This window comes from Rutilus rutilus (assembly GCF_951802725.1).
Source record: "Rutilus rutilus genome assembly, chromosome: 24".
Lineage (NCBI taxonomy): Eukaryota > Metazoa > Chordata > Actinopteri > Cypriniformes > Leuciscidae > Rutilus > Rutilus rutilus.
This window is the reverse complement of record NC_140228.1, coordinates 10,421,119-10,433,926: the sequence shown is the minus strand read 5'-3', so window position 1 is coordinate 10,433,926 and position 12,808 is coordinate 10,421,119. Positions and strand designations below refer to the sequence as shown.

The 12,808-nt window shown below is 38.0% G+C and overlaps 1 protein-coding gene across 8 annotated transcripts in view; it reads left to right on the top strand.

Moving 5' to 3' along the window:
* Window positions 1-12,808, top strand: part of dip2ca (disco-interacting protein 2 homolog Ca) — a 101,411-nt gene that overhangs the window by 75,799 nt on the left and 12,804 nt on the right. For 6 of the 8 annotated variants that reach the window (XM_084398339.1, XM_084398343.1, XM_084398341.1 and 3 more), the window contains 10 exons: window positions 245-364; window positions 2,862-2,976; window positions 4,375-4,514; window positions 4,708-4,844; window positions 6,361-6,569; window positions 8,135-8,249; window positions 8,713-8,914; window positions 9,031-9,140; window positions 11,414-11,494; window positions 12,040-12,163. In XM_084398339.1, coding sequence (XP_084254465.1) covers window positions 245-364; window positions 2,862-2,976; window positions 4,375-4,514; window positions 4,708-4,844; window positions 6,361-6,569; window positions 8,135-8,249; window positions 8,713-8,914; window positions 9,031-9,140; window positions 11,414-11,494; window positions 12,040-12,163 — 1,353 coding nt within the window. The remainder of the gene's footprint in view (window positions 1-244; window positions 365-2,861; window positions 2,977-4,374; window positions 4,515-4,707; window positions 4,845-6,360; window positions 6,570-8,134; window positions 8,250-8,712; window positions 8,915-9,030; window positions 9,141-11,413; window positions 11,495-12,039; window positions 12,164-12,808) is intronic. The other 2 variants (XM_084398340.1, XM_084398345.1) reach the window with 1 other exon arrangement.

Sequence of the window (12,808 nt, the reverse complement as noted above, 5' to 3'; positions counted from 1 at the left end):
ACTTCAGTCTTAATCTTTAATCTTATTAGTAGTTTTTCATGAAACACGAACGGGAAAAATTTCTGAATAAATCAGTTGTAAAAACCCTCACTGGACCATTTAAAGGGTTTACTCAGAAATTTGTTCTGCTCATGTTTTGTGAATTAGTCATGTTGACGTGAAAATGCTCTTTGATACAGTTTTGTATGTGTCTAATATGGCCATTCCTGTGATTTGTATAGTAAATATGTGGGTTTGTGTGTAGGTAAAGTGGCTTGTGTCAAGTCCAGGGATATGCACTGGGCTCTAGTTGCTCACCGAGATCAGAGAGACATCAACCTGAGCTCCTTGCGCATGCTGGTGGTGGCCGACGGATCCAACCCATGTGAGCTTTCTCTCTTTCTCTCCTTTTATTAACTCTTCCTTTCCCTTCCACCTTTAACCTTCCTCTCACACCTGTTTGTTTCATGAAATACTCCTCTGACTGGAAACAAACTGAGGTTTAAGTAGCTGTTTACATACCCAGCAACCTGAAAAAAGCTAAAAGCATCATTCATAAGTGTGTAATATAAATGTATGCACTCATATATGCCCTCTGGGATTATAACTCACAGAAGAGATGAGTCAGGATAGATGATGCCCAGAAGCCATTTTCCTGACATATACAGACACATAATACACAAATGGACACACTGAAGGACAAAACATTCCTTCTGCTGCCTGTTTCGTTCAAATGCCAATGTAAATGCCCCTACAGTCGATGTGTTTCTGATGGAATATTCAAGTAAAATGGTTTTAAAGGGTCATATGTAGGGATGCTCATATTGACCGTTTAATCTTTAACCGAAAGTAAAAATTTTGACCGATTAATACTATCAGTTAAACGGTTTAAAATGTTTTTTTTTAAGCTTCTTTTTTTTCCGTTTGCTGCATGGTTTAAAAATAAAATACTATAGCTTATATTTATTAACTCACGGAGCGCGTCGACATGCGCAACCACACACGTCTCTAGCGAGACGTTACCTGTGTATTCCCGGGACATCCGTCCCATCGGAGAGGGTGTTTTCTGCCGCGGGTCTAACTGTCAACAGGCTGCGCTCCAGACTGACCAGGGGTGCCACCATCAATTTTGGGCCCTATGAAAGAATATGAGGTTGGGCCCCCTACCGCACCCATTCCGTTAATAAAATCAATCTCTGGGGCCCCCAAAAGTGCCTGGGCGCTTAGAATCGTCCTAACTTTTACCCCCTTAGCGGCGCCCCTGAGACTGACCCCACATCACGTTGATATGTTGCTTTTTTAAAATAAAAATTAGACAAGGTGTTAACGAAAAATCTTAGTCTAACGGAAAAAAATTGCCGGTTTTTGAAAGCTTTGTTCAAACGGATTCAGTGTTTTCTTTTTGTCATCTTAATTTGTTAATTATTTAAGTTTAAAAAATATATTTAGTGTAGGCCTATTTTGTTTTTTATTTGTATTATTTTATTCTGTTTTTCTCTCACTGTCTTATGCTGCAGGTGCGTGAACATTTAAGCTGAATCCAGGTTCTGTTGTTGATCTGTTCTGTATGCTGCTGTTTGCACTTTGCAATTTTATTTGTATTTAATGCCAATTCAATATTATAATCTTATCAATTAACGGTTAATAATCGATTAACGAGCGGCGGTTGTCGATCGGGAAAATTAATCGAAATGAGCATCCCTAGTCATATGAGGTTTTTTCTTGGTGTTTTGAGATGAATGGATTGATGTACTGTGTAGACTGTGTACTGTTTTATAACACAAGGATTCCTTTCCAGTCAAAGAACATTTGGGTGAATCTCACAAAAACTCATATTTCAATAAAAAAAAATTCAAAAACAATAACTTTATTTAGGTCCATACCATGAGTAAATAAAGTTGGCGTTTCCAAACAGTGAACGTAGCCATCAAAACATAACATTGATTGATGTTGTGCACAGTACTGGAAGTTGGTCGAAACATCTTGAAATATTATCGTGAATTGACTTTTTATTAACTTCTGTAGGCTGTAAAACAAAGGAGTTTTCTGCAGGAAACTGATCTCTAGTGATGTGAAGTTTTTTATGATCATATACTGGTAAATGGTGAGAAACCTGGTGAGCCACAAGTTCCTGACCACGAAAAAAAAAAATTAAGAAAAAAAAAGGTGAAAATCTATGTAAAAAAGAAAATAAAGCCTATTTTTTTTATCACTAACTGTTTTAATGAAAAATATCATATATAAATCATGGTCTTATTTGTTGTACTTAATTTAACAAATATTTTACATTACTGTAATGAGAAATTCGATTTTTAATTTCTTAAATTTATTTTAATGCATAGCAATAATGATAATTTTAGAGAAAATGTGTGTGTGTATGTATGTGTGTGTATGTGTGTATATATATATATATATATATATATATATATACACACATACATACATACATACATACATAATTTCCATTTATTTATTTTGTTTTAACATGAAGTATTACATTAAAACATGAACACCCAGATGTATTCTGTAATTTTACCCATTGGGTAGACAAAATGTAAACAATCACAATAGAAGTTATTTACATATAGAAATCGTAAAGGTACAATCTGTTTAATTCTAAGGCTGGTAATGAAAGACTTTTTGGGTGCAAAAAAAATGTAAACTAGCATAAGTGGTCTTCAGGAGGAAAACTGAAATGCTACAATACTATATGATATGGCCCCTTTAAACTGGATGTTTTTTTAGTGAACTCTCCCTTTAAGAACTCTGTTCCCATTGTAACCTACAATGTTAGGATACTTCTAAAAGTATGAACTGTTTAAAATGTTATATGAGACAGGCCTCACATTATAGTACGTAATGTTCTCTTCCTTTCTCTGCAGGGTCCATCTCATCATGTGACGCGTTCCTCAATGTCTTCCAGAGTAAAGGACTACGTCCAGAGGTCATCTGTCCATGTGCCAGCTCAGCTGAAGCCCTAACCGTTGCCATCAGGAGGTGAGAGGAGTGCTGACACATTGACCACTCACTCACCCTGTAAACTTCCTTCCAGAACATTTAGATCTTTCTGTCCCTTTTATGAGTTTCGTATTCCAAAAGATTCTGAAAAAAGATGGAAATATGGACACAAACATTTTCCTGTTGGTTAGACAGACAGATTGAAGTTAATGGTTCATCGAGAGAGCTTTACCGAAGTCTGTGTATGTCTTCAATGCACTTTTCCAAAACCATTTACAAGAAAATAATGTTTTTTTTAGGCTGCCTCCATAATTACAGCCCTGAATAGTCCTGACATCTTTGCTTTGTGACCGAATCAAACTCGTGACAGAACTCCGAGCATATGGTTTTCATTCCACAGGATTAACTCCATCGCTGGACGTTTTAACAGACCTTCTCTCTCTCTCTCATGACAAATTTGAGGATGAGAACAGCTTGTATGAATTTGAACAAAAAGTGAAACAAATTGAAAGCTAATAAAAGAGCCTGGAGTCATAGATGAAAACTTCACCTTATAGTGAAGTCAGAGGAAAAAGTTATTTCAATGGCAACCAACAAAACGTAATTCCGCTGTTTTTGTCATCAAAGAAGCTATGTCATTGTCATTTGTGGATTTACTGAGCAAACTAGAAGTAACCTCATTTTTCACCCTTTGCACTCATTTGGTTTGGGCAATGTGGTTCACAGAATATTTCTCACTCTGGTAATAATTTCCTTCCTCGTTCTCATTTTCATTTCAGAGCTCTAGATGATTGGTCCAACATTTCTGCACTTTTGCTCTGTTCCAAAACTTAGACAGCTTTTTAAAGAGTTAGACATTATGCACACACCCGAGACGACGGTTGTTTGGGGGAAAAACGTCACATTCTAAGATACCTAATTTTGACTGAATGTCCTTTACAGAGGCAATCCCTGAGGCTCTGTGGGGGGAAAAATCATTCAAGATGCAAGAAATGTTGATATATACTGATATATACTTACATTATATTCGAAACTACTAAATTTAAAAAATAGAATGGTGAATCAAATGCTGTTGGAACCAATTTCTAAGTTCTCCATCAGTTTCTTGTAAGGTCCCTTAGTAGGCACCCTATGTAGTGTGGAGACAGCAAAGCAGCACACTAGTTTTTGGAACAGAGCTATTATTTCCAGCACACCCTGTTTTATGTATTTTGCTCAAATAAAGCCTGCTGTACTTTGCCAAACATATCTGTTAGCTCAGACGAGTGTCTTTCAGAGGACATTATATGTGGGTGTGGCTTAGGGTTGTCCATCAAAACAAGTTAGACCAATCAGCTTCCTTTTCAGGTTTGCATTGCATTAGAGTCACTGTTAAGCGTGATCCACAACCGTGATTCCATATATTGCTCTGATCTTGCATTTTATTTCTCGTTTTAGGCCTACAGATGACAGTAACCAGCCGCCGGGTCGAGGAGTTCTGTCTATGCAGGGTCTGAGCTACGGTGTCATCAGAGTGGACTCAGAGGAGCGCCTGTCAGTACTCACCGTACAGGACGTGGGCACTGTGATGCCAGGAGGTACACATATGTACATGCACAAATGGTTCTGAGAAAGTCTTGAATGTGCCTATGTAAATATTGTTGTATGTTTAGCATTAAAGAAGAGCCATCAAAGACGGGCGTTGTGTAATGTCTACGCCTCTCTCTCTATGTGCTGTATTTACTGCTTCATAAAGTGTGTAATCTGTTTATTGATGTTGTGTATGTGCAGCTCTGATGTGTGTGGTCAAACCAGAGGGAGTTCCTCAGCTGTGCCGAACAGATGAGATCGGAGAGCTGTGTGTGTGTTCCATCGCCACGGGAATGTCATATTATGGGCTTTCGGGCATGACAAAAAACACCTTTGAGGTTTGTGTCCTATCAGAGCGAGATCGATTTGGCTGTAGATTCTCCTTCCAACAATCCCTAGACCTCTGCTTGAACTGATGTTAAAATACTCTGATCACAGTCTTTTCTTTGGCTTGTTTGTTAAATTGCTCGGAAATAATGAGTAGAGCATTTTCACAAAGTCTGATATCTGAAGCCTGATTTCACCTCATAGAGTATAAAAATAAAACAGGTGATTGTGAGATATTAAAATGAAAATCAGAAATGTGAGATATAATGTCACGCTATGAGATATAAAGTTGCAATTACAAATAACAGTCACAAATTTGAGATAAAAAGTCCCACTTTTAAGATATAAAGCCCCAATTGTGAGATGTAATGTTGGATTTGTGATATAAAATGTCACAATTATTAGAAATAAAATTTTAATTGTGAAATATAAAGTCGCAACTGTGAGATATAAAATCGCAATTGTAAGATATAAAGTTGCAATCAGAAGTGAAGTCGCAACTGAGATATAAAGTCGCAATTATAATATATAAATTCACAATTGTGATATATATATAAATACGGTATAATATAGTGAGATACACTATAAAGTTTTACAAAATTACAAAAAAAAGTCTCAATTTTGAGAAGTACTTTTTTTTTACTCTGAGGTGAAAAAATTGTGTGACCAAATGACACAAAAGTAAAAAATATTCACTATCCAAAACCATTTTGGTGCCTATTTTCTCAAAAGTATTTCATAGACTTAATTGAATTGTTTTTTAGCCATTAAACTTCACCGTTACCTCCAAATAAAATAATGGCAGATCATTGAAATGCATTTTGGACTCAGCCAGTTGTATTTGTAGCTAATCTTTCTAGATTTCTGTCATTTAGTACTGTAAATCTGTTGAGCCTACATTAAGTCCACAAGTTTAAATCTAAATGTAAAGTAAAAATTTTCAGCCAATCTGTTATCATTTCACTGTAATGTGAAATGGGGGAGAAGTGACTCTATAATAGAGGTCTGCACAGGATGGATTTTTCAATCCCGCTACCACAAGTAGCTAACTAAAACAATGTGTTATATTTTATCCCGTTCCGCCCTAAACTTTCACATTTTGTCCCACTCCCGCCCACAAAAGCCCATAGGAAAAGGTCTATGTGGATTTTTCACTCCCGGTCCTTGTTGGATTCTGTCTAGTTCCATTGTCTCTAGGCTATTTTTTTCCAATTTCCACAGACATGACACTTCAGATCTCCAGTGACAGACTTCTACGTGCTGTTGTTATTAGATAATTATATTTTGTGGGAGCCCACGAGTAATTTCTTTCTCCCGATTCTCACGCACATATCAGTATCTTCCCTCACGTATCCACACTCAGCACACTCCACACTTGTCCTGCGCCACACTGTTGTGTCAGATCCCACGGCCGTGCACACCTCTACTCCATAGCCATAGAGTGAACTTCCACATTTGTATGCTGTATTAAATTTACAAATGTTTAGTTTGATCTTAATTTTTGTCTTTTGTTTTGTTGGCTGTCAGGTTTTTCCCATGAGCAGCTCTGGGGCTCCTATCAGTGAGTACCCCTTCACTCGTACAGGGCTGCTGGGTTTCATAGGCCCGGGTGGGCTGGTGTTCGTGTCTGGAAAGATGGATGGTCTGATGGTGGTGAGTGGACGGAGACACAACGCTGACGATATTGTCGCCACAGCGCTAGCGGTGGAGCCCATGAAGTTTGTGTACAGGGGCAGGTGAGAACACATTAAAAACAAACAAACATAGCATATTCTTCTTGGTCATCAAAGACCGTGTGGTATATATAGCGCATGAGCTTGTTTGCTTTGGACATGCTGAGTGCAAATTAAATGGATTTAACACCTGCTGGGGCGGCAAGAGCGTGTGCTCTGCGTGTTGTGGTGGAGTTGTTCTGTTTCAGTTGCCTCTGTGAAATTACCTCAGGTTTTGTTCATCAGTTTTCTTAAATCTTTATGCAGTGTGGTAAATCAGATGTGTTACAGTAATAATATAATATAGTCAAGCCATAAAAATACATTTTCATTACTTGAAACAAAATAAACATTGTTTATTTTGTTACTTTGTTAATTAGCTAGTTGCCAAGGCAACAATTCTCATTTTCGTTTAGTTTAAGTACTAAAATAAGTAAGGAATAATTGACAACAGGTCGTTGATTTATTAGAAAATATTGCACACCTGAGGTGGTAATGCGGCCACGACACAAAGCGGAGTTACAAACGTCATTATAGAGCTAGTAACAGAGGCTTGAGCCATAGATAGCAGACTAATGCAGTTATTAGAGAGAGAGAGAGAGAGAGAGAGAAAGAGATTAAGCGTGTGTGATTTACCAGAGTCTGTACATCTCTGAACGGCGTTCAGCAGCAGTGTCTCTACTAATAGCAAAACTGTAAGTTTGTCTACTCCAAGAACAGCTGCGTTATTACCTCTCTAGTGAGAAATGTCATGTAGCTTTTAAGTTGCTAAACTATTTTACTGATAAAACCATCAGAGCAGCGCTTACAACACGTTTCTGTGAGAGTGTTTGCTTTCCGTACATAATAAAACGTAATTTTGTGGCAAAAACATGGCAATATTTTGTTGTTTTTATCCTATTATTCACTATATTTATTTGTTTGGTCAGTGTCGTCGTGGGTTTTGGTTCTTTTGCTGTTGTAGGCTGTAAGGACCTTTGAAATAACTGAAATCATTTTGCAAAGTGGATCTGTAATGTGGTCAAGACCTGCCTGGAACTACTTTAGCCGTGTTTCCCTGAAAATAATTGCACAACTCAGAACGTTCCTCAACCAATCAGATTCAAACATTATGAATATACGTAGTGTAAGTAAAACTAAATAAACTAATTCTTAATAAAAACTGTATTGACATTTATTGACCCAAATGACCTAAACTAAAATTAAAGTAATAACACAAAATAAAATGTAATGAAAACAATTACTCACAGGTGCCCTAAACTTCTTTTGCAACACTTTACATTTTGGTAGTTTTAAAATAAATGTTTTAATTAAACTCTGCTGTTTATCACTTCAGCTATGTTTTGTGATTTGAATTAATTCTAATTCATTATTGTAATAATTAGAATTATTAACTATTACTATTTTTTGTATTAATTGTTATAATAAGAATTAATAAATGTAAATGTAATTATTAATATTACAATTTTTATTTTATTTTTATATTAATTTTAATAATGTTAAATTAAAATCGATTCTGGCCACTAGTTCCTGGTTCGAGATGTTTTAGGGGTCGGTCTGATATCTCCTGTCTGTATCTCCATCTTCAGGATAGCGGTATTTTCTGTGACGGTCCTGCATGACGAGAGAATTGTGGTCGTAGCCGAGCAGCGGCCGGACTCCACAGAGGAGGACAGCTTCCAGTGGATGAGCCGTGTACTGCAGGTATTTGTCCTTTTTATACACACCCTTGCCGATCGATTCGGGCAGCGGCGACTTGCTATTCCCGTCCAGTCTGGCGGGAGTCACCTTAATCGCTGCGTAACCCCAGTCACCATCCAAACTGAATTAGATATCGCGCTATTGCTGACTTGTGTACTTTCTGTCAGCACTTTACGAGTCCTTACCGGCATGTAAAAATAACAAGATGCATTCAGGCACGGAGGTTGGCCTTCACTTCCACCCACCCAGACGGTTCCATTCCACTCTTTTGTTGTAGGTCATTAATCTTGCAAATATGGTATTTTTTCCTTCCACTTCCTGAATTCCTGTTTGGTAATTTGGTTCTCCCCAAGGCATCGGTAAAGGTCAGCGGCTGCATCAGATCTCAGCTGGCAGCCTCTTCTCGGCTTCTTACGAAGTCTATTTTTAAACCTCACCTGACAATCGAATGTGTTTCTTTCTGCAGGCGATAGACAGCATCCACAACGTGGGGGTGTTTTGTTTGGCTTTGGTGCCCGCTAACACCCTTCCCAAGACTCCGCTGGGAGGGATCCACCTGTCGGAGACCAAGCAGCTGTTTTTGGAAGGCTCCCTGCATCCCTGTAACGTCCTAATGTGCCCTCACACCTGCGTCACTAACCTGCCAAAACCCAGACAGAAACAGCCAGGTCTGTCTGCGGCAAGGTCACCCTTAGATGTCGTACGAAATTAGAAGTGCCAGAAATTGTGTGTGTGTGTTGTCGTCTGCTTGTTTGTGATGTGCTTCCTCTGCTCGGTCCTGCAGAGATTGGACCCGCCTCTGTGATGGTGGGAAACCTGGTCTCAGGGAAGAGGATCGCTCAGGCCAGTGGCAGAGATCTGGGCCAGATCGAAGACAATGATCAGGCAAGAAAGGTGTGTGTGTGGTACCATGGGGCCTCGATTTTCATCTGCCACTCCATTCATTCTCCCTCCCCTTTCATTCATTCCTCACCTCCAGCAAACCATCCAGTCCCATCCAGCCAAGAATATGTACAGAAATTGGCATATATTTGTCTTTAATGCCAGCGTTGCAATACATTAAACTGCCTCAGGATGCTTTATAATTGCTTTTAGAGGAGATGAAGCATCTGAGTCAAAAAATGGGTATTAGAATATTTACCAGTTAAAAAAACAATATTTTGCATATTCATTCAAATATATATTTTTTTTATTAAATATGAGTGTGTTTGTGTGTGTACTTATATATCTTTGCAGTTTTACTGATTTAAAATGTGTATGAATAAATAATGATTAAAAAAAAAACATTTTTTATATATTAAATTTTTTCTTTTGTTACGGTTTCTTTTTTCAAAATATTTTTTATATATATATATATATGTGTGTGTGTGTGTGTGTGTGTCATAAAAAGTAATCAAATAAATTATTTTTATTACAGTATTATTAAAATGCAAAAAGCACATGCATATTTTTTGTCTTTTAAATTTGTTTTTTACAAACAGTTTTTTTCCTCTGGTCATTTTCTCAGCATGAAATATATGAGATGATTGATTCTCCTGCATCTGTCACAAACTTGAAGACAGATTGGGATTTTCTTCCCTGTGTTTTCATTTTGGTGGCTTAATGTTTGGAATATTCCACACGTGTCACCACATGGATAACTTTAGGCCTCTTAATTAAACCTCTGATGGTAAATTTTCCACGTTTTTTGACGATGGGTGATTCGCAACAGATGTTTTGTATTTAATAGCTGGTGTGGATTTGAATCGCTTGTGTCACTTACATCAGCAGGAGTCAGATGATCAATATTACAATTTGACTTAAACAAGTTGCAGCCTCTTATAAAGTTACCAGCCAACTTATTACACACATTTGGCGCCCGCCGAGCATTCATTTTGGACACTGTGTGGCACGCAGTAATTATCCCAACTGGATTTGTGGTAGGGGAACTGACCCCTGACGGCTTGTCAGACCTCTTCCTCTCAGCCAGAGTCGTTTCAAACCCAACCCCTACAGACAGCATTCTGGGAAACTGTTAAAACATTATGTCACCAAACCAGAACTTGACAGTTTTATGCTTCTAAAACGTTCTCTCTTCTTTTTTCTTTTTTTAAAGTAAGGATTTAAAAAAGCTGTTTTTGTGGAAAACCGAGTACTCCATTAGAATGAGTATTGCACGCTGGGCTATGTTTGGGAGGGCTGGTTGGGTTGTTTTTTGTGCTGTTAGTGTTGAGTTGATGTCTTTGGTTTTGCTGTGCTGTCAGTCAACCACCTCAACGCGAATACAATCCATTACACTGCCCTCTCAGGCTGAAAGATGGCAACCATTATTCCGTCAGCCTGTCTGCTGTGCACAACACCATAACCTTAACACACTCATACACCGCAGCACAGCTGTCGGCCTCACACACGAACCGCATATGCTCACACACATTCGAACAAACATGTGCACAGGCTTAAATATGCACACACATACACAGTGCTGCAACAGTTGTTGGCTGCTGTCTCTTGCATGCCTTCCTCATCCTCTCTCTTTCGCTCATTTCTTCACACCCTTCCAGCCCTGCATGGGTATGCTCTGTCTGACACCAACAAATGTGACCTCCGCCATCTGCGCCGCTCAAGGAGTCACAGCCGTACATGACTGTTTTCCATTTTTACACCGCAAAGCTTGTGTTTGTTGTTTTTTTCATTGCTTCAATCCATTCATACCTATGAAAATCAGGCCCGCTGAGTGAATGAAAATAGTTTTATTTCATGCTTTTAAGAGGAGGAATGCGATCCGATGTGTGAATAACACTGGGAGATGAGGTAACACATGACTGCATTCACTTGCAACCTTAAGATAACAACAGCACCGCTTACTAATGACTTTAACAGGTCTTGCTAATTGCAAAAAAAGCATCCTTTGTTTTAACAGTTACAGTCAAATGTCATGTCTCTTTTATAAATATTGCATTTGGCTAAACAATAGATTGAATCAGGTTAATTAGACTTGTTAACACCCACCTGTTTGTCCCACTCGTATGTGAACATTTTAATAAAAAAAACGTGTATTAAAAAATGTGTATTAATATTTTCTGATTTAATGATAATCAGATTTTGGGAATATCATGTAATCTCCCTTAAATAATTAAATATCTTGGATTTTGTAATAATCATCACAGGCTTCCTTTTTCCACCCATAGTTCCTCTTCCTGTCTGAGGTGTTGCAGTGGAGAGCCCAGACAACCCCGGATCATGTGCTCTTCACCCTCCTCAGCTCAAGGGTATGACATGTTATAAGTAAGATACTGTACATAAGTTACTGTTCAAGAACTTACTGTTCAAAAGTTTGGGGTCAATAATTTTTGTTTTGTTTTTGTTTTTGAAAGAAGTCTCTTATGCTGACCGAAGGTCATATATATATATATATATAGCTATATTGCATTTTTTACTTTTACTTTTAAAAAAAGTATTTATTTAATTCGTTTTTTTGCATTTTGTTTATTTTTTTATTAAAGAAAACCACTTTTTATTCCATTCTGGTGCTAAATTCTTCTGTGCATGAGGTAATAAAAAAGAAAGAAAGAAAGATCTCTGTTTCTGCACCATTTCCCCCCTCTAGGGAGCAGGAATTGGAATCATAAATGATTTTGGCCTGGTTTGCAAGGGATACGTTTTTTATATAAACTAAAACTGCAACCATTTGTCATCGCAGGCTATTTTGAACACCACATGCCCTCCATAGAAAAGTTGTGATAACTCATCCTGAGTTGAGAACTGTGAGGGAACTGTATCGTTGACATGTTTGTGTATGTGTGTGTGAATGCAGGGAACAGTCCTGAGCTCACTGACGTGTCTTCAGTTGCATAAGCGGGCGGAGAAGATAGCAACCATGTTGATGGAGCGAGGCCACCTGCAGGACGGTGATCACGTTGCGCTGGTATACCCACCTGGTACGACACCATCAGTTACAAATCTACAGCTCGAAATCTGTGATCAGTCCCACTATATTCACATTATTATCATACTCTAAACCAGGGGTCTCAAATTAGTGCAGTAAATATGACTAAGATTATATTCCCTGACAACCACCCAGAAACATTCCAGTCTGGTTTTGATATAATCGTTAACATTTATTTAAAGAGGGTGTATTGTGTTTTTTTACATTTTCAACTTTCTTTAATGTGTATTGCAAAGTTACAAAGCACAAAGTCCACTCCAAAGGGAGTTAATCTCTACAGTATATCAATGCGCACGATTGTAGTGTTGAGTTTTCTTCTGGGAACGTACACGTCACAATATTTGGTATACGCAAAATAAATAGGGAGAGGCCTGGTTGAGTTGCGTTCGTACTGTGTTAAAACTCACAGTTATGGTAAGGGCCATGATATTTTCAAACATGCACAAAGTGGTTGACCAATCAAAACACACTGATTCAACTGACCAATCAGAGCACATTACGCTTTTTGAAAGGAAGGTCTTCATAGAGACAGGAACTAAACAGAGTGCTGCTGACAGACTGGGAAGAGAGATGCTGCAACAATGTAAAATATGTGAAAAAGAATGTGTTATTTGAACATTGAAGCATGAATACCTAT